Raw genomic sequence first — 22886 nt, 5'->3', positions numbered from 1 at the left:
TCGTGATTTAATTTTGGAAGCAGTTAGTCCAAAAAATGTGTTTTTAAACGTTTTAAAACGGTACCTGTACCATTTTTATCTGCTATTCGCGTAACCTGTCAATTATCGATAACGCTCCGCCCCCTGTTGAGGCATCAATGAGGGAAATCGGTAGTTCCATATATCCGTGAATTACCCGTCCATACTGGTCCATACTACTCGTGATTCATGTATCGTACAAATACCGTACATCTTTTATGAATATCGTCTACCTTTTATTAAGCATTTTTATAATATAAGAAATTGTCGGCCAATGTACGTAACATAATGTATGAAACATAAATAATTAAGCATAGCGGCAAATCGCACGACCACGGGTCGATTTAAAATATAGTTGCTAAAATATCCATAATTTGTGAAAATAATTTGTCTGTCCCGTTAATCTGATAGATATTACATTGAGTTTATGGACTTTTGTACGGATTCATCGGCTTGCTTTACATTCAACCTCGTTTTCTAACAATGTCAAGTAAAACAACAACAAAAACAGACAACATTTTTTATGTGAACGCCTATATATGACTTGTGGTAAGGTGTCCCTGACAAATTTCTAAACCATTTTAGATTGTTTAAGGATGATCATTTCTCTATGAATCAATAAAAAAAGATATTAATATATACTATCAGTGAATGCTCTGAATAAATTGTTCGCCAGTAAATCGAACACAGTACTAATAAACCTGGGACAAAGTATGGAATTTATTGTATATCCCAGTAGAAACTGGATATCTATGCCGTGCATAGATGATTTTCATGATAATAGAAGTCATGAAGGTCAGATCATAATGATCGACTGATACCTTTTATTTCTATTATAATATGTCAAGCATTTATTTCAATTTGGAGGAAGAAATATATAATATCTCGTTTTTATTTTTACATTTACCATGGACTTTAAAAGACCATCAGAAGCTCAGTTTTTTGTTATTTTAATTTATATTTTAATGGAATTTCATACACGAATACACAGACAGAGTGACACTGGTATAATATAATAATAATTCTGATGATAATAATAATAATCTTCAAAAGTGAAACAATTAAATACCCCGCTAGCGTTGCGCAAATACGTTCCATTTCCCCCCACCGAGTGCCTCAAATTTTACCGAAAGTCACGTGACATGTGCGACCGACAGTAAATCACGTTAAGATTTGAAGAAATTTCTGTTATAAACTAATATTAATCAGCAACTTTTTAATTGGTCAGATGTCACTGGGTCATAAAATGTTGTTAGAGTATGATAGCGCAACTTGTGACCCTCTCTGGTGCGATATTTGTGTATTATGCAATTATTTAGCGTGAAACGTAGGGGTCCGAGAGAGAACAGCCGATTTATGACACTTCGTTTGATGCGGGTCGGACTAACTTTGAATCGGCATAACTTTTTTAATAATCAAGCAATTAACATGCGGTTTAAAGCACATGAAAGGGAATTTATTTACGGAGGGAACCTTGTCAGGGATTTTTGTTTGCTCAATAGGCGACTTAATTATCTTTAATTACGTAATATGTATGGTGAAAAAAAGTCGCATAAAATGTTTGACGTTACGTAATATTTTTTTGAGAAAAGATAGAAAAATTTGAGACACGGTTCCCCAGATATTATAAGTATGTTTATTTTCCAAAAGTTTGCTGACAAAAAAATAAAAAATGACTTTGATATGACGATTTAAAATTTTAGGATTTTTATTAAAAATAAATCATTTACAAAGGCATTTTTTTCAAATATGTTATTTTTTATGTTGATCAACGACATTTAATGCACAAAGATTAAATAAATAACAATTATTACTAAAATAAGTTGGTTTAAATGACATTTATGTGAGTACCACGGAAAGTGTCTGTTGTCACCTTAAGTACTTTCATTTGATTAACACGATATATGCATTGCAATGGACTGCATACTCCACCATATTTTTAAAATGCCTCTAGACTACTGTTCATTGTTAGCAAACATTTTGTAGTTTAAATTCAAGCAAAAGAAGGTAATGTTTTTTCTTTAAAACTTCTGTCTTTAACTGTTGCTGCAATAGATTCTGTTAAATAAAAAAATTTTAACAGAAATTATTATGACTTTTAAGATATAATAACTGTATAACAAGTTCTAAAATTATCAAATACTTACATGGACCAATTTACAATATTTCCAATGATAAGAAAAATCATGCGGCTCTGAAAAGAAGGAAAGTCACATAAAGATTGTTATCATGATTATGTTTCCTCATATGACACCAAAACTGGTATGACACCAATACTGATATGGCACCAATACTGGTATGACACCAATACTGAAATGGCACCAATACTGGTATGACACCAATACTGATATGGCACCAATACTGGTATGACACCAATACTGATATGACACCAATACTGGTATGACACCAATACTGATATGACACCAATACTGATATGGCACTAATATTGATATGACACCAATACTGATATGACACCAATACTGGTATGACACCAATACAATACTGATATGACACCAATACTGGTATGACACCAATACTGGTATGACACCAATACTGGTATGACACCAATACTGATATGGCACCAATATTGATATGACACCAATACTGGTATGACACCAATACTGGTTGTTATGATCTTATAACAAGCTTAAAATTTTCAATATATGAAACAGATGTTAAATTATAAGCAAATGGACATATTTAGTACCATTCTATCTACACGAATGAATTGGTATAGTGTTCCATCTTTCAGCGAAATATTTCTAGTGATTCCAAATATCTTGTCCGCCATTTATATTAATCTCTAATCAGAGTTGTTGTTTGTACATTATTTTAACATTATGATTTATAAAAAATTATTTAAAACAAGAGCCATGTCAACATGGCCATCCCCGCCGAATGTGTTTGCTCATTGGAAGAATGTATATGTAGTAGAGCAGAATAATTCCATTTTAAGAGGTCTTTTGGTAATGAAAACTGATGGCTATAGTGATTACAGATTTGAAACCTATGTGAATACTGATGGCTGAAAATAACAAAGGGCAATAACTGAAAAATAATGCAGGGTAGGTTATCATTCTTGTGTGCTGCATCCCTCCTCAGTAAAATCTATCCACTTATGAAGTTTCAAGTTGATACCTCAAATAATTTTTGAGAAAAAAATTGAATTGAAAAATTAAGTATGAAAAATAACAAAGGGCAATAACTCAAAAATTATAAAAGGTAGAGTTATCATTCTTGTGCACTGCACACCTCCTGAGTGAGATATATGCACCTATGAAGTTTCATAATGATATCTCAAAGGCCTTTTGAGTTATGCTCTGGACAAAAATTAATTTTGAAAAATAAAAAAAGGGCAATAACTAAACAATAATGCAGGGTAGAGTTATCGTTCTTGTGCACTGCACTCTTCCTCAATGAGATTTATCCACCTATGAAGTTTCAAGTTGATACCTCAAATACTTTTTGAGATAAGCTCCGGACAAAATAGTATGAAAAAGAACAAAGGGCAATAACTCAAAAATTGTACAGGGAAGAGTTATCATTCTTGTGCACAGCATTCCTCCTCAATAAAATCTATCCACTTATGACATTTCATGTTGACATCTCAAACACTTTTGAGTTATGCTCCACTCGGGTGAAAAATTAGGTATGAAAAATAACAAAGGGCAATAACTCAAAAATTATGAAAGGTAGTTATCATTCTTGTGCACTGCACACCTCCTGAGTAAGATCTATGCACCTATGAAGTTTCATTTTGATATCTCAAAGGCTTTTTGAGTTATGCTCTGGACAAAAATTAATTTTGAAAAATAACAAAGGGCAATAACTCAAAAATAATGCAGGGAAGAGTTATCATTCTTGTGTAATGCACTCCTTCTCAATGAGATCCATCCACCTATGAAGTTTCAAGTTGATACCTCAAATACTTTTTGAGATAAGCTCTGGACAAAATAGCATGAAAAAGAACAAAGGGCAATAACTCAAAAATTGTATAGGGAAGAGTTATCATTCTTGCCGCAACATTCCTCATCAATAAGATCTATCCAACTATGACATCTCATGTTGATATCTCAAAAACTTTTTGAGTTTTGCTCCACTCAGGTGAAAAATTAAGTATGAAAAATAACAAAGGGCAATAACTCAAAAATTATGAAAGGTAGAGTTATCATTCTTGTGCACTGCACACCTCCTGAGTGAGATATATGCACCCATGAAGTTTCATGTTGATATATCATAGGCTTTTGGAGTTATGCTCTGGACAAAAATCAATTTTGAAAAAAAACAAAGGGCAATAACTCAAAAATTATGAAAGGTAGAGTTATCATTCTTGTGCACTGCACTCCTCCTCAATGAGGTCTATCCACCTATGAAGTTTCAAGTTGATAACTCAAATACTTTTAGAGATATGCTCCGGACAAAAATGTCGGACGGAAGGAAGGACAGACGGACGGAAGGAGACTATTTCTATATCCCCCGCCGCCTTTTCGGCGGGGGATAAAAAATAATGCCATTTGATTTCAGCCTGTAGCCCTGCACAGACTTTCCGCATAATAAATGTGGGCAAAAAAGATACAAACTGACCAATAAGACATAATTTCTACTGCCCAAAAAGGGGTATGTAAATCTTTGTATAATTTCCACTGAAGAAGAAATCTTTTGTACTTACTGGATACACAGGCTTGCTACATTTTATCCAATCAGAAATGATCAGTAACCAAACTCTTTTACATATGAAACGATCTGAAATTTAGACCAATCAAAATCAATTACATATAGTGCAATTTGAAGAATCAACCATTCAGAGCCATTTTTACAAGTCATGTAATTTAAAAATGTAAACCAATCAAAATCAATTACATATAGTGCAACTTGAAGAATAAAACATTCAAAGCCATTTTTACAAGTCATGTAATTAATTAAATGTAATCTAATCAAAATCATTTCCTTGAGTTTATTGTAATTATTAGAAATACTTATTACACCAATCAAAATTTGTATCAAGAGAACTTTAAAATGTTGCTGTATGCTTTTCATGGGTGAGCATAATTTTGAAGACATGTAACCAAATCATTTATACCCTCTTGCTAGGACAGAATACAATTTTAAAAGATCTGACCTAAAATGGCTGCTTCTCAAAAAAGGAAAGAGTTAAGCATGTTTTATCAATTGTTTAACTGTTTTTAAGTATGAAGACATTTTTTTTATACATGTGATGGCCATGGTTTTACCACAGGACTTTGATATTTTATCAATAAATGAGCCGCCTCATGACAAAACCAACATAATGGGTTTGCAACCAGCATGGATCCAGACCAGCCTGCGCATCCGCGCAGTCTGATCAGGATCCATGCTGTTCGCTATCAGTTTCTTTACTTGTTATAGAGTATGTAAGCGAACAGCATGGATCCTGACTGGTTTGGATCCTTGCTGGTCGCAAACCCATTATGTTGGTTTTGTTGTAACGTGGCTCAAATCAGAAAATATATGTATATACTAAAGGTAAAGCCCCTATCTCTAAGGATTTTTTTATAGAGATTTGGGCTATATCTTTAATATACCTAAATTTTGTGATTTATTTATTAAATATCAAGTTCCTGTGGTTAAAGTATTATTATGCAGACAGACAGATAAACAGACAGGATTAAAGCAAGCTGCTGCCAGATCTAATGAACTGGGTATGTTAAAACTTACCAAGTTTCCATCTGCCCATAAAGTAGAGATGTATGCTAAGCAAAAGAGAAGCCAAAAGGTAAACTATAGCAAATAGTATCCAGAACAAGTTTGTACCATATACCTGCAGTAGAAAAAAAAACATAGAAAAACTTTAGTAAAAGTATCAAAACATGAAATATTAAAATTAAAGGGACTCCACTGAGGTTGTTTTTTTAAAATGATGGGACTTGAAAGAGAATTTTTCGAAATGTATGTTCCACTTGAGTAGGTCTAGACCAATAGCTTGTGTGCAAAATTTCAGATTATTCACATTTTTCACTGAATCCGGTTAAGAATAACACAAATATATGATTTTCAACTTATTTCAGAGTAGATTTTTAAATTATTGTTTCCATATCTTTCTTTTTTAAGTTCCTCAAGAGGATCTTTATCAGAAATTCAAGTTATATATTTTCAGGCTTTTGTACCGCAGTAGAGTTCTTTAACAGTATCTTAACTGAACTCAATATTGTCTCAATAATTTAAATACTTTTAATGGAAATCTGAATATTGGGATAGACAACAACTTCTCAACTTTGACCATATGACTGTCAATCATAGCAAAATTACCATTTACAACACATTTGTTTCCACTAATCAATCAAGAATACATAAACAACAAAATATGCATAAAAAAATGAAATTTTATCAGTAGTGAAGATATAAATAGTTATTATGCAGCATATATAGCTTATACATGTACTTGAAAATTATCGCTGTCATCCTCAAGCATTAAAATAAAACAGCATTAGACATGGTGCAGGATTCTTATCTTAAATAAATACAATTCACATTTATACAAGCAATATTATGATATCTTGGGCTAGCATAGACATAACGCTGCGATAGCATAGACATAACACTGCGCTAGCATAGAAATAATACTGCGCTAGCATAGACATAATGCTGCGCTAGCATAGACATAATGCTGTGCTAGCATAGAAATAACGCTGCTCTAGTATAGACATAACGCTGCGCTAGCATAGACATAATGCTGTGCTAGCATAGACATAACGCTGTGCTAGCATAGACATAAAGCTGTGCTAGCATTGACATAATGCACTGATTGAAATAGAACAAGCAAATTCGTTGAATTTATATCCCCGCCGAGTACTGGTAATTACTAACACAACAACTGAAGAAATAAGGCTTTATTTATATATTTATCATGGCATAAACAGTAATATTCTTTGAACTTGATAAATATTCAGGGCAATAACAGAGCTATAACTCTGTGTTAAATGATATATCTGGAAATGCCAATGAGATGTATGCATACTGCATAACTAATCAAGGGCCATAAATCTGAGTCATAAGTGTCTGACCGGAACAAGGCGACTATATGCACATCTCCTCTTCGTATCCCATAAAGTTTCTTGAATTCAACCAGTAGTTACAGAGAAGTAGCACGTAAACCATTATTGCTTTGGTTGTATACTGCATAAGTTATCAAGGGCCATAACTCTGTAATGAAGGGTCTGACCCAAACAAGGCGAGGATATGCCCATCTCCTCTAGGTATTGAAGGTTCCAATAAAGTTTCATTGAATTCCAGCCAGAAGTTTCAGAGAAGTAGCGCAGAAATGAATATTTTTCTATATGCATACTGCATAACTAATCAAGGGCCATAACTCTGAGTTAAAATGTCTGACCCCAACAAATCAATGATATGCGCATCTTCTCTTGGTATTGAAGGTTCCAATAAAGTTTTGTTCAATTCCAGCCAGTAGTTGCTGAGAAGTAGCGTGGAAACGATTTTTGCTCTATATGCATACTGCATAACTAATCAAGAGCCATAACTCTGAGTTAAAATGTCTGACCCGAACAAGGTGACGAAATGCGCATCTCCTCTTGGTATTTAAAGGTTCCAATAAAGTTTTGTTCAATTCCAGCCAGTAGTTGCAGAGAAGTAGCGCGGAAATGATTTTTGCTCTATATGCATACTGCATAACTAATCAAGGGCCTTAACTCTAAGTTAAAGTGTCTGACCCGAACAAGGCGACGATATGCGCATCTCCTCTTGGTTTTGAAGGTTCCCATAAAGTTTCGTTGAATTCCAGCCAGTAGTTGCAGAAAAGTAGCGCAGAAACAATTTTTACTCTATATGCATACTGCATAACTAATCAAGGGCCAAAACTCTCAGTTAAAGTCTCGGACCGGAACAAGCCAACGATATGCCCATCCCCTCTTGATATTGAAGGTTCCCATAAAGTTTTGTTAATTCCAGCCAGTAGTTGCAGAGAAGTAGCGCGGAAATGATTTTTACTCCATATGCATACTACATAACTAATCAAGGGCCATAACTCTGAGTTAAAGGGTCTGACTGGAACAAGCTGACGATATGCGCATCTCCTCTTGATATTGATGATTCCCATAAAGTTTCGTTGAATTCCAGCCAGTAGTTGCAGAGAACTAGTCCGGAAACGAAATTCAGACGGACGGATGGATGGACGGACGGACAACGCCAAAACTATATCCCTCTCCAGATTCCATCGGCGGGGGATAAAAAGAAATTTCTCAGCATTTACATTTACATACATTGTACTATTTGCTTGTTCTTTATATTTAAATTGCTAATTTCATCCTTTAATCAAAATTATCAACTTGAACACTTTAAACCGTCCAATTTTTTAAACAGAAAACACTCGTATACAAGTAATTTCTGGTAATTAAAGACAATTACATAATATGCAAAGTATAATTATTACGATTGTCTATATACTCGCATGGCTGTTCGAAATTTTTAATAACTGGGGACAGTTACCAAGTGGATTAGGGCCAATTAATCTGGCTTAGCATGATAGGTGTGTATTTCTTTATGTTTGACCGAAATTTTACTTTGAAATATAGGAAGTATTCGGATAATGCATTTCAAATAATACATTCTTATTTATATCAATTTATATAGAGATCAAAACAGGACTGCCAATGTACTTCGGATAATGTCAGGTAATCGAAATAAGGGTTGTTGAATAACCAGGGTCGGACTGCAGTAGGAAGGTAAAACAAATTTAGTTTGAGGAAAATTAAAAAGAAAGTACAGTACCACACCAATAACGGCGATGATGATGACTATGGCCATGACGGCATAGGCGGAATGTGATTTAGCGCTAATATCTGGATGACGATTCTGGTAGATCTTCAAAATACACAAACATGCTATAATGTACATGAATGATGTATCTGTAAATATAAAATCATGAAAATATCGTAAATGTACATGTATACAATTCATGATTAAAAAAATAAATTATTACATTTTTATTAAAACATTCTTATCTTTTTCAAGTACACAACATTTTGAGAAAATAAAACACCACTATTTTTTTTTTAATTTGTGTTCCACAAATCACATTTATATTTCTAATCACATGTACAGTGTAAACAAAGGAAAACATAATGTCATTTTCATCTACAAGGATGACTTCAATTTATTTTATAACATATAAGATAATCCATGAATGTTTTATGCTGTCAATGTACCCTCATATATCTGAATGAGTATTTCGATGAATGGATTGAGTCACTTCATACAATAAATAGTAGTTCTGGGCAAAGGGGAAATAAATTGAGGACTTACAGAACCTTTAAGTTTAGTTATGAAACAATAGCATATGTAACTGCTATCCTGCCGAATTAAGCATAGAGCAGCATTTGCAAAGTTTCGATGTGGGGTAGCCCCTATTAGACTCGAAACTAGCAGATATGAAAGGTTAGCTTTAAAAACCAAAGAATTTGTCCAATCTGTAAAACTGGCATTGAAGATGAGAAACATGTTATTTTGTATTGTGCAAGGGATGAGGATATTAGGAAAGATTTATTTGCCAAAGCAGGAAATGTAAATTATCAATTTTTAAGGCTGTCTGATAACAATAAACTGCCATTCATTTTTTCCAATACTGAAATTGTAAAGTGTGCTGCAAAATCCTGTTTCAAAATTCTTAAAAGTAGAACTACATGTAACTGGTTGTACTCCTGAGAACTGTCTCTTATAAAGTTACTTTTAAATTATTAAACATTTTATCCAACAAACTGAGGGTCTTGCATTATGTTATTGAGAAATTGTACTAATCAGTGTATTTATAAGCCTGATTTTAAGGTTGGTAATATTTTAATACTTTTAATCATTAGACAAGGATATTTGTACAAAACTCTCGAGGTCTCTTGAAAGGGTAAACACTCATAGTTAATGATTAGTAACTGACTCCTCAATCTTCTTTTATTTTATTTTTAGACAAAGACGTTACATGTACAGTCACTTAAATTTGAATAATGTTTTATTTATATAGGTCTTATCTATCGAATGATGCGAAATAATTTTATCCAGATTATGATTTTATAGGTTAAGAATCTATTGCTATTCAGTCTAAATTTTATGGTTTTAAGGAAGAGAACAGTACTAGGGTTCACTGTAAAGCAATTATACCAGAAATTTTTTAAGTATTCTAGAACAAGATTAGCAATAGTTTCTGATTGTAGCAATTTTAATTTGTAATATGCATATGAATATTGAATAAGAAGAGAGGTAACTCTGTAAGTTATATTGGAAATTCTTGCAGAGTTGCCTCCCTTCCATTAGATTATTTTTATAGTCTCTTGTAATTCTGATTAGAATAGCCAACATAAATAACTTTTATTTTGTAAAATTATGTAATTGAATTGTTTTATGTTGTTATGTATGGATGAGACTCAAATAAAGAATATATATATAATATGGACATTCCTTTTAGTAACTAAACAGGTTGTTGTAACTTTGATTAAGTATCGTAATTCAATGGATTTTTTATCACTACAATAACTTTTAATCACAATTTTCAATGATGACAGTATTAAATTTAACCCCCGATTTGCATATACTTATATATTCAATTTGTACATGTATACCACTATTCACAAATAATTATGACACAATGATTTTCCTATGCAGCCGAAATCAAAATGCCATTATTCTTTATACCACTGACACTAAAAGATAACAGCCAGTGCCATAAATATTAAGCTAGGCCATTCCTAAAGGAACATTATGCTTAAGAAATGAATGATTTTTTTTCTTTCTGTAGAAAGGGCAAACATTGCCTGATAATGTTGTAATAATGGATTAAAAACATCACTTGAAATAGCTGGGAGTGTGAAGTAAAATTTGATTGAAAATTTGATTTAAGTGGCAAAATGTGAACAAAGTGCTATCTTTACTTCCAGACAAAATACTGAATCATTATAGCGGTTACAAAAAAAAATACGAAAGATGTCTCAGCCATGCTAATGCCTAACGAGAAATGTTTTGGAAACTGTAACCAGACACCTAAATTGATAACCTTTTGAAAACTAAAAAAATAGCATTTTAAGGCTTAATGGGCCTTTAAGTCTGCACATCTATGCAACTAGACAAGGCTTTATCATGTTTGCCCCTCAATTTGTGAAAAAATCAATATCAACATTAGCTTTAACCCATTACTTCATATACACGCCTTTTAAACGCCTTTTTTCACCCCCCCCCCTTTTTGTTGTCTCAAATGATGAAAAAATGCCTTATTTAGGCCCCAAACACTTGTTTTTGTTTGAGAAATGTTGTTAAAAAAAGTGACCTCGTTTTCGGCGCGGCCCCCCAACCAATAGATACATCAGGGGGTTGCCAGAAGGGGGATGTGCCCCCTTCTGTTTGGGGGGTTTGAAGGGGCGCGGAGTCCCCCTCATCGCCAAGAAAATTTTGGACTTGTGAGAGGCTGTAAATGACCCCAGATTGATCATAAGGTAACGTGTAACCAACGCTGAAAAGCATTTGACTCTGTCTCAATCCATTGAGAAGTTGCAGCACTTTGAAATCCATTTTGATGGAAAAAATCAACGCAAAATAGTGATTTTTGGCAATTTTGAGATGTCCCCTCGTTGCCATGGTAACAGAAAATTTAAGCCTGAGCATGTTGTTGCAAGGGCAATGGTCCAGTCAACATTTGTGCCAAGTTTGATTAGTGTTGAAGCAGTTTTTATAGTATTATAGCAATTTGAACTTGTAACGGGAGACTTTTCAATGAAAACAGCCATTTTTCACAAAATGCTCATGAAGGACTGGGTTAAACTTGCAATGGACTGTTTCAGATTCAACTGTTCAAACATTAATACTGGGTTAGTCCATTATATAAATTTAAGGTTAAATGCAGTGTTTCTGCCAGAGCGCGTTTTTGCGTTTTTGGCGCATTATTTTCGGCCATGACGCAATGAAATTTAGTTAGTGCGTATTTTGTGACGCAAGAATTTCACCGTCGCTGATTTCAACACGAGTCAGATATACAGACTATAAACCGTCAATTCAGTATAAAAATGTACGGAATGTTTACCGTGGGCTCCACTATAATTTTAATGAGAAATGAAATTTACCGGGTCCGTGGTCCGGCATTTAGCCAATTTCATCTAGTTAATAAACGCTTGCATTTATACGATACTGCATATATTGAAAGCGCCCAGACAAAATTATTTATTTTGTTGTCGTCATATTCTGCGAACGAATTAACTGTCTGTGGAAAATGCCGTCTGCTCCAAAATAGCGGAGATTGACCAATTTCTTTACGAAAAATACACAAAATATTGTTGTCCATGACCAAAAAGAAGTATCATATAAAAAAATGTTGACGATGACACTAATTCCCCGAAAGAAAAACAATCCATTATAAATGGTGTAATTTTGTTGATGAATAAATTGACATAAAAAATTAAAATAACTATTTAAAAATATAACACAAAAACAAGTATTTAACAATATTTTTATTCACATATAGTTGAACTACATGATGGTACATAAATGTTCTCTGGCAAGAAGTAAAGTGCCTAAGAAAATGAAACTTATAAAGTGTTACCTGTTGTTTTTTACATTTTTGTTAAATTTATTGGCATGACCCTTATGAATTTGAAATGACCCCTAAAATATCATACATGGGGTCATAAAAGACCCTCAGAAAATCAGAGCTGGCAGAAACACTGTAAATGGATACTTACCAAACTGAAAATTGGAGAAAGTTGGGCACACATGGTAACATGCACTCATGATTCCCTCCATACACAATGCAAACCCCATCCCATAAAACAAACCAAAATGCTGTGGTATTCCAAATTTCTGAGGAAAACAAAAATTTACCAACATAATATTTCAACAACAAAGCAGTAATATATATATATAAACTGATAATGTTTTTTTAACAATTTGGATTATACACAATAATTCTTCGAGGTATATAGAATCTGAAAAGTCATCCCAAACATCTTGGTCAAAAGGTTTATTTATTATAGAACTAGCAAATAAATGTACTTTTCATCACAATATCATTGGCCATGTGCAAAACTTTTCATCATAATGTCATTGGTCATGTAAAAAATCTACTTTTCATCATAATGACATTGATCATTTTAAAAAATCTACTTTTCATCACAATGACATTGGCCAAGTCAAACAAGAGCTGTCGGTAGGACAGAAATGCTCCTCTATTCTAAGTGCTTGATAATGAAAGAGCCTTGGTAATGTAAAATTTTCAAAGTTAACAAAAGGGCAAATTTTTTCTTTGAATCTATGTTACAGTTATAGGCCTTGGAGAGAGTCCTATTATGCTCTCAAAGAAAAAATATATAATTTCAACTTGTTTCAAAGCCAGATGTCAATAGAATATGAAAATATCTGAGGTGTATGCAAACTTAATTGTAAATTCTGAGTTGAAAAAAGGGCATTATTCTGCCAAATGCTTCATAGAGTTACCCCCTCCTGTCTACAGGTTGGGGACATGATGGTAACCAAGTGTGCAAAGTTTCAAAGTCATATGTGAATGGACTATAAAAATATTTGAGGTATTACAAAAACTTTAACGAAAATTCTATGTCGAAAAAGGGGCAATATTCTGTCAAAATGCTTGATACAGTTACCTCCTCCTGTCTACAGGTTGGGGTAATGAGTGTGAATAAGTGTGCAAAGTTTCAAAGCCATAATTATGTCAATGGACTTTAAAAATATTTGATGTACTACAAAAACTTAAACGAAAATTCTAAGTTGAAAAAGGGGCATAATTATGTCCAAATGCTTAATACAGTTACCTCCACCTGCCACCAGGTTGGGGTCATTATAGTGAACAAGTCTGTCATATGTCAATGGACTTTGAATATATTTGAGGTATTACAAAATCTTTAACGTAAATTCTAAGTTGAACTAGAACTCCGCGAGTCGGATGTGTCGCCTTGTGAACAATATAGTTTAGGAGAAATGGCCACAACAAAAATGAAATTTGAAAATCAACAAAGGGCAATATCTCAAAAAATAAGAAATGCAGAGCAGCAGTTTCTGTGCACTGCACTTCTTATCAATAAGATCTATCATCCTATTAAGTTTCAAGTCTAAAGCTTTTATAATTTATGAGAAATGGCCTTGACAAAAATAAAGTATGAAAATTAACAAAGGGCAATAACTCAAAAAATAAGAAATGCAGTGTACCAGTTCTTAGGCACTGCACTTCTTCTTAATGAGATCTATCATCCTATGAAGTTTCATGTCCATAGCTTTTAAACTTTAGGAGAAATGGCCCGGACAAAAATAAAGTATGAAAATTAACAAAGGGCAATAACTCAAAAAATAAGAAATGCAGAGTACCAGTTCTTGTGCACTGCACTTCTTCTTAATGAGATCTATCATCCTATGAAGTTTCAAATGCATAGCTTTTATACTTCAGGAGAAATGGCACGGACAAAAATAAAGTATGAAAATTAACAAAGGGCAATAACTCAAAAAATAAGAAATGCAGAGTACCAGTTCTTGTGCACTGCACTTCTTATTAATGAGATCTATCATCCTATGAAGTTTTAAATCCATAGATTTTATACTTTAGGAGAAATGGCACGGACAAAAATAAAGTATGAAAATAAACAAAGGGCAATAACTCAAAAAATAAGAAGTACAGAGTACCATTCTTGTGCACTGCACTTCGGGTCATTATAAAAAGCATGCATACCAAGTTTGAAATCAATCCAACTTATAATGACTGACTTATGCTCCGGACAAGCTTTAGGGGACGCCGACAACGACGCCGCCGACAAAAGTAACCCCTATATGTCGCCTTTTTCAAGGCGACACAAAAAGGGGCAATATTCTGTCAAAATGCTTGATACAGTTACCTTCTCCTGTCTACAGGTTTGAATCATGATTGTGAACAAGTTTGCAAAGTTTCAAATCTATATGTCAATGGACTATGAAAATATTGGAGGTATCACAAAAACTTTAACATAAGCCACTGGGTTGACTTCAATAGCTATACTTTTTCTTATCAAATACTAGAAGTCGAGCTAAAAACTACTTTTCATCACAATGTCATTGGCCATGTCTAAAATCTACTTTTCATCACAATGTGATTGCTTATGTCCAAAATCTACTTATCAATAAATGAAAGCATTGACAAAATTTGCAGATTTAAAAAGACTTATAAAAAAATTGATTTCAAAATAATATACAAATCATGGTACCTTATGTCTACCTTCACTTTTATCTTTTGCTGTCTTGTACAGAAACTCTCTGAAAGAGGAGAGAAAAAATGCAAAACTAAATATTTTGAAAAAATTAAAGAAGATGAAATAAAGATATCAATAGAAAACCTTTACAATATCAATTGCCTAAATTAACAAAACTTACCAGAATTTATTTTCAAGCAACAGCTGTCATTGTTAGACAGGCTATTGATGTTTACTCTTTTCCTCGACAAGCGCAGCTACAATATCTTAATATTTTACAGATTTGGACTTTTCTACCATTTTTAACAAACAATTTCTAACCATTTTCTTATACTTTTCAGTTTTATTTTTCACTATTTAACATATAGGTAACTGAAGCTCAAAATCACTATAAATTTGAACAAATTTGCAAATGTCTCATTATTTCTTTAAAATTAAGAATACATGGTATTAAAGTGAATTGGTCTACAATGGGCACATTTTCCAAAAGTACTTCAAATATAGATACAAACAACAGAAATGTATCATTTAGATATTCTTACGAACTATTGCTTGAAGAAACTAGAAATGTGTCCATAGGACATGGGTGCCCCCACACACCACTGTTCTGTCAATCTTATGACTCTAGGTCAAATATTTTTTAAACTACATGTTCCACAGGTTGAAAACTAAAAATCTTTTACTAAGTAAAGGGCAAGAACTTTACAAATACTGAATAAATCCACAAGCAAACCCCAAGGTGCATAAGTACACACGCTAACCAACATCCTTGTAAACTTTCAGGCCAACAAGTCAAATACTTTTTGAGCTATGCATGAACAAGTTGAAAATTGCAAATTTATACTACTGTAGGTCAAGGGCAATAACTCTAGCAAAACTGAAAAAAATCCACTTGCAAAGTCCCAGGTGCATAGCTTCACAGTGATGTTGATCATTATTCCTGTAATTTAGTGATGTTGATAATTATTCCTGTAAAGTTGGTTGATTCTAGCTCAAGCACTCGAGGAACAAATAACACAACATAATGAAACGGTTTTTACTAAGTCAAGGGCAATAACTCTACATACTGGATAAATTCACAAGCGAAACCCAAGGTGCACAACTACATATGCTGATCAACATTCCCTTAAGGTTTCATGACTCTATGTCAAATCCTTTTTGAGTTACATGCTAAACAAGTTGAAAATTGCAAAAATGTTCTAAGACAAGGGCAATAACTCTAAAAATACTAAATAAATCCAGACAAAAATACACAGGTGCACAACTACACAAGCTGATCAACATTCCTGTAAAGTTTCATGACTCTATGTCAAATTCTTTTTGAGTTACATGCGACACAAGTTGAAAATTGCAAAATGTCAAGGGCAATAACTCTAAAAATACTATATAAATCCACACTAAAGTACACAGGTGCACAACTACACATGCTGATCAACATTCCTGTAAAGTTTCATGACTCTAGGTCAAATACTTTTTGAGTTACAGGCAACACAAGTTGAAAATTGTAAATTTTTACTAAGTCAAGGGCAATAACTTTAAAAATATTAAATATATCCACACAAAAATACCCACGTGCACAACTACACATGCTGATCAACATTCCTGTAAAGTTTCATGACTCTAGGTCAAATACTTTTTGAGTTACATGCGACACAAGTTGAAAAGTGCAAATTTTTACTAAGTCAAGGGCAATTACTCTAAAAATATTGAATAAATCCACACGAAAATACCCAGGTGCAATTCCAAATTCATAGCAGGGTAAGTCCATTATAGAAATTTAGGGGTGTAAAGAATTTTTTTTTTAACTTACCTGCGGGCAACCAGTATCAGGAACAGTATACCCAGCATAACATAACCTATGTTACTGTAGATATTATTAAATGAGCTCACTCTACCAAGCGGATGAGCACACTCAAAATTATAGTAACATATGTCCTGGTCGCCAGTGAAGTTTAGTACCTTCAAACACAAAAATAGTGACAAAATTCATGTACATGCAATAACTTGAACAGTACAAATGAGCTGCATCACGACAAAACCAACATAGTGCGTTTGCGACCAGCATGGATCCAGACCAGCCTACGCATCCGCGCAGTCCGATCCGATCAGGATCCATGCTGTTCGCTTACCAACTCTATTACAAGTGGAGAAACTGACAGCGAACAGCATGGATCCTGATCAGACTGCATGGATGCGCAGGCTGGTCTGGATCGATACTAATCTCAAACCCACTATGTTGGTTTTGTCAAGGCACAGCTCAAATGTTTTCATTTTACAATCATATACAATTTCATTGTATTTTGTTTTATGACTCTCCGTATTTATTCAGACACGGTCACACCAAAAAACATATGGCTAGAACTTACAACCATCTACATGACCAAAACAGAACAAAATAAATTGGTTTTGATAACCTAATCAACCTTGTTTCTTTTTATAAAACAAGTTTTTAAATCAAAAATCGAAAAAAAAAAGATACTTAGTAAGATAAATTTAATCTTGTACATACAGTATATGTCTACTATTAAACTTTATAAATAAAGGTAGTTTATAGTACATCTGACATATTATTAAATAAACAAAATATTGTCTTACTGTTTGGTACGTCATCACAAGTTGTATTACTGGTAACCCATAAAATATAGCTATCGTGAACAAATTTCTGTAAGTGAGAAAGCAAAATTTAGAATTCTGTAAATGATATAGTTCAAGCAAAATGTAAAAAGACGGTCACAAAAATAAGATGCTTAATCAAATTTTAAGTAAATAAGACTAGCATATTTCGAGTCAAAGATCTTTGTTAATGCTCCACTCCTCTCCAATGTTAATAGCTTAGCCAAGTCATGTGTTGTGTTGAAAGCTTCAAAAGGCATTGTGCTCACCCAAGCATAAATGGTGAGTCAACAAAATAACTTTACATTTTGTCTTATTTGATATCAATTTTATATTCTAGCTACTTCCCCATAAATATTCATTAACCCACATTACTTACCGAAAATTCAAAATTGATTGGCAATGTTAGAGTTATAAAGGTGTAGAGCAGTCTTTTTTATTATATTTTGGATAGTTTTTACATTTTAGGCTTGAAATTTGTCATTAACAATCATTTACAATATATATAGCAGAAATGAGCATGTCACTTTTAGGCTTGTATGTGAATTAAAGAAGTCTTACTTGCAATATAGTTTATAGGATTTATCTGCCCTTTTCTCACTTTTTCTTGCTAAGTCACAAACAAATAGGGCTGTCTGTAATAGAAAAATAAGAGATGTCAGTAAGACAGTGTGCTGAACTATTCGACAAGGGGCATTATTCTGTAAAAAGGTAACTCAGAGTTATGGGACCTGTGACCATCATAGTAGATAATCACATAGAACATGTGTATGAAGTTTAAACCATTTCCATTCTGAAGTTTTGGAGATAACAAATTACACACAAAACATCAATCAAAGTGTGACACTGGTCTAGTACAATAGCTCTCTATATTCTTTAATTGAATAGTTGAGCAAAAAATGCCTAATTTTAGAGTGACATATCAATAAAAAAAATCATAAGTTTTAATGATACCAGTTGGCTTTAATGACTATAGTACATATTTAATATGTTCAGACTTTCAAGGTAGTTCTATTACAGTACTGAATTAGCACTATGTACAGTAATATACATATTCAATTATCCACTGACTAAACAATATATATCACTGCGATAAATTAAGAATATCACACTTGATATTCACCATAAAAAGTTTTGGAATTAAGCATTAAGTAAACAGCATCGGCTATTTACATTTAACTTTGAGTTCTTATTAAACAGATTAGAGCTGCTATTATGCTAATGATAATGAATGACCCAAATGAATTTCAATTACCCTAAAGATTAAAGAATGAAAAGTTGATACCTTTGTTCTGAATATATTTTTATCATGATCAGCATCTTTAACGAAGTCATAATCTTCAGAACTGATTGACTCAAGATCTTCAGCTCTCTTGTGTGATTGGTCAGCTGCTGGAATAGAGGCTGGGTTAGAGGTGGGGTTTGAAATAGCACCATAACTTTGGGCTCCACCTTCATGTCTAACTGTTTCATTAACCAAACGTTGATTATCTCCATCTAAAAGTTCAAATTCTTGTAATAAGTAAACTGCCAATTCAATATATAGCTACTTTATATAAAATTGCAAAAAAAATATTTTTGCGGGAGTCTGTAAGAATTTGTGCAAAACATGTACAATTACAGGTGCTTTAAGTTGGACATTATACAACTAACCACAGTAATTGACTTCATGTTCCTTCTGATCTGTACATTCATTAACTGTTTCCTATTTGTAGAGGCTAAACAACATATTAACATACTAAAAAATAATGTTTTCTTAATAATGGGAGATAACTCCATAAACAAGAGTTGTCAGTAGGACAGTATGCTTGACTATAATAAGTGCTTGATAGTAACAGAGAGAGCCCGGATAATGTAGAATTTTTCCAAGTTCATAAAACAGCTGTAATTCTGTCAAAATATTTGCTTTGGCTAGGAACCTCCTATTATGCTCTTTTAAATAAGTGTGTGAAGTTTCAAACAATTCCTTTTAGTAGTTTGGAGATACCAACTTGCATGCAAAACTTAAACGAGGTGTGACACAGATGCCAATACCTGCTCTCCCTATACTTCAAATAATCAAATAAGTGATATAACCAGTAGTATCATGACCTTTTGTAGTTTTCAGTAAATGAGTAAAATGCAGTGAAATAAATCACAGATAAACAAAGATTTAAAGAACCATCACCTTGGGTTCCGCAAGTGTGATATTGACCACTTGTGTCAGCTATTGGCTCATGTAACTCTTCTAAAAGAAAGAAATGATCAGATAAAAACATCTAAAATACATAAACACCATGGCAACTATAAGAATCACAGTGCACTTCAAACTATAAATATAACATCATTCCTTCATTTATTTACCATTCTAAAAGTAGTCGCTGTGGTGTGGCATTCCAAGCATTAACAGCCAGGCTTTAACAGTCTTAAACCATGTGGTAGTCATTCATTTAATGCCTGGTTGGCAGATATTAATTGCTCACCAATACAAAACTTTTGGTCCGGTTACTTATTTCACACCACTTTACATGATTCCTAATTGTGAAGAAGTTATTTTGTTTGTTTGTTTATTTTGGGTTTTACATCACACCGACACAGTATAGGTCATTTGGCAACGTTCCAGCTTTACTAGTGGAGGAAGATCTCAGGTGTCCTTCCGTGCATTATTTCAGGCACAAACGGGCACCTGAGTAAAACCACCGAAGTTCCGTAAGCTAGCTGGATAGCTTCCTCACATGAAAGAATCCAAAGTTCCTGTCGGGATTTGAACCCACAGCAGTGAGGGGCAAGTGGTTTGAAGTCAATGACCTTAACCACTCGGCCATGGATGCCCCCAAAAAAGTTATAAAAACAGTTTAGGAAAGATTAGTGGTTTTACTCTGGCAGTAACTTGTAATTGATATAATGCATGAAGGAACAACTAAGGTCCTACAGTAAAGCTTAAAAGTTGTCAATTGTGTGACCTTAACAGTGCCAATGTGACTAAAATGTGACTAAAAACACAGAAAATTTATCGCAAACCTTGTTTCATTGAGTTTTCAAATGTAGCTATTTCTATTATGCCCCAATTGTCCTTACTGAAATACAAGAATGATGAATAATTCATCTAAATCTATAGACTATATAAGGTCTTGAAAGAAAGTAAGTTTTTCTTTTTACGTAGCACTGAATTTTATTTTCTAGGACACATATTTTGTAGAAGGATCAGAGATCTGTATGTTTTCATTTCTTGTACTGCTTAGCATTCTTTTGTCAAGATCTCATCTCCAATATTTAGAAAAATTCTTCAACTCAGACAGTATCTGCTAACATTCATTTTTTATTAGCTTGCAATTTAATATCATTTAGAAAAATCTCAACTGTACAACTGACAATATTCTCACTATTTCTATAAAAAAATGTTTATCTATGACAATTAAGATTAAAATATACACTTAACTTTCCCCACACTACACATTACCACAGATCTTATTGGTGGGAAAGCATTTATTTGCAGAAAATTGTTACATTCTCTCACAGAATACAAGAATGTTTGATAAGTTACTGAACTCTATGACTTAAACAACTGTTAAATACTAGCAGTGCTTAACCAAAACAATCAAAGAAGAAACAAACAAGCACACCTACTGTCCAACTTATAAACTAAACTGAACTAAGTTTTAACTTTAAAGCTAAGCTATTAAAGCTTAACTAAGCCTGAGCTGAGCTTAACTATGAGCAAGCTAAGTCAAGCCATAGCCAAACCTTAGTTAAGCTAGCCTTAGCTAAGCTAAACTAATCTTAAATTAACTAAGCCTAAGCTAAGCTTAACTTAGCAAAGCTAAACTAAGCCTAAGCTAAGCTGATCTAAGATGAACTAAGCCTAAGTCCTAGCTAAGCTTCACTAAGCTAAACTAACCTAAGCTGAACTAAACCTAAGTCTAAGCTAAAATATGACTATAATAAGCCAAGCCAAACCAAACCTAAATTAGGCTAACCTAAGCCTTAGCTAAGCTAAACTTATCTAAGATGAACTAAGCCTAAGCTAAGCTAAATTATGAATAAGCTAAGCCAAGCCTAAGTTAAACTAAGCCAAAGCTGAACTTAACTAACTAACAATGTCTTGTAAACAATAACAATCTTACCAGCCATGGTAACATATTCCTATAATTAGAGCCACCACATAAAATGCTATGAAGAAACCAGCTGCAGCCAGGGTAGCTTTATAATACTGAGATTCTAAAATACAAAAGTTACAAATCTTAATTTATCATTTTTTCAAAATACTATTTTGTCTCCAAACTAATTACTTTTAATTATCATCAGACTTAAAATCATACTTGTAAAAATTGTGGCCTATTGAATTTTCATGTAAATATAGCAATAATTTCATATTTATGAACAGAAATCTGGGTTGAAAAGGTTGTATAAATAATGACTTACTTGGTATAGTTTTTTCAATGTGAATTGAGACATTTTTTTGCCGGATAAAGGCACCACTTGGCGGCTGAATAGCAACCGGTGTAACGCCATCTGTACATTCAGTGTCACTCGGTTTGACAACAACAACAACAAAAAATGACCCGCTTGGATGCTCGGATTTCTACAGTAAACAAAATTTATATAATCATGATTTCAATCAACCTAAATTGATTTTTATTTATTATCAAAATTCAATAACAAACCCATTTTTTCTGTTCAGTAATAGAAATTTAATATTCTCTACTAGCAAAAGCCTTCTCCTGACCAATTATTCGAGCAAAAAAGATTCGAGACATAAAATCTTCAAATACAGTATACAAACCCATATAAAAATGTTATCAATAAACTAATTATCACAATAAATTCATTCAACTCATTCATTTAATCCATTCATTTAATCCCTGCTCATTTTGATATAAAAGACCTGTCCTAATTTCATTTTGAAAGAGTTCATTGTTAATTTTCTGATGTTCATTTATCAAAATATGACATTAAATACATTGTATTGTAGGTATGAGCTCAAATCCAGTACCAACCATATTCTCATATGATATCAGAGAACTGGTTAGTTCCAGGAAGCAAACTCAAAAGAGTATGTGGTTGATTAATGCCATGTCATATTTTCGC

General features: G+C 33.1%; 1 protein-coding gene across 1 annotated transcript in view; it reads right to left on the bottom strand.

Moving 5' to 3' along the window:
• LOC132753588 (SID1 transmembrane family member 1-like) overlaps nt 1-22886 on the bottom strand; it is a 50703-nt gene that overhangs the window by 14358 nt on the left and 13459 nt on the right. Inside the window, exons 4-17 of the mRNA XM_060744072.1 lie at nt 22221-22380; nt 21923-22016; nt 20820-20875; nt 19987-20046; nt 19105-19316; nt 18381-18454; nt 17802-17868; nt 17017-17165; nt 15222-15270; nt 12723-12840; nt 8779-8915; nt 5713-5815; nt 4688-4761; nt 2166-2212 (exon numbers count right to left, since the gene is read on the bottom strand). Of these exons, the coding sequence (XP_060600055.1) occupies nt 2166-2212; nt 4688-4761; nt 5713-5815; nt 8779-8915; nt 12723-12840; nt 15222-15270; nt 17017-17165; nt 17802-17868; nt 18381-18454; nt 19105-19316; nt 19987-20046; nt 20820-20875; nt 21923-22016; nt 22221-22380 (1400 nt within the window). The remainder of the gene's footprint in view (nt 1-2165; nt 2213-4687; nt 4762-5712; nt 5816-8778; nt 8916-12722; nt 12841-15221; nt 15271-17016; nt 17166-17801; nt 17869-18380; nt 18455-19104; nt 19317-19986; nt 20047-20819; nt 20876-21922; nt 22017-22220; nt 22381-22886) is intronic.

Source organism: Ruditapes philippinarum, unplaced genomic scaffold, assembly GCF_026571515.1.
Source record: "Ruditapes philippinarum isolate M1 unplaced genomic scaffold, ASM2657151v2 ctg7457_1_1_1_1, whole genome shotgun sequence".
In the NCBI taxonomy this organism is placed as follows: domain Eukaryota; kingdom Metazoa; phylum Mollusca; class Bivalvia; order Venerida; family Veneridae; genus Ruditapes; species Ruditapes philippinarum.
Note: the sequence above shows the minus strand (reverse complement) of the source record. Positions and strands in the feature narration are given on the sequence as shown.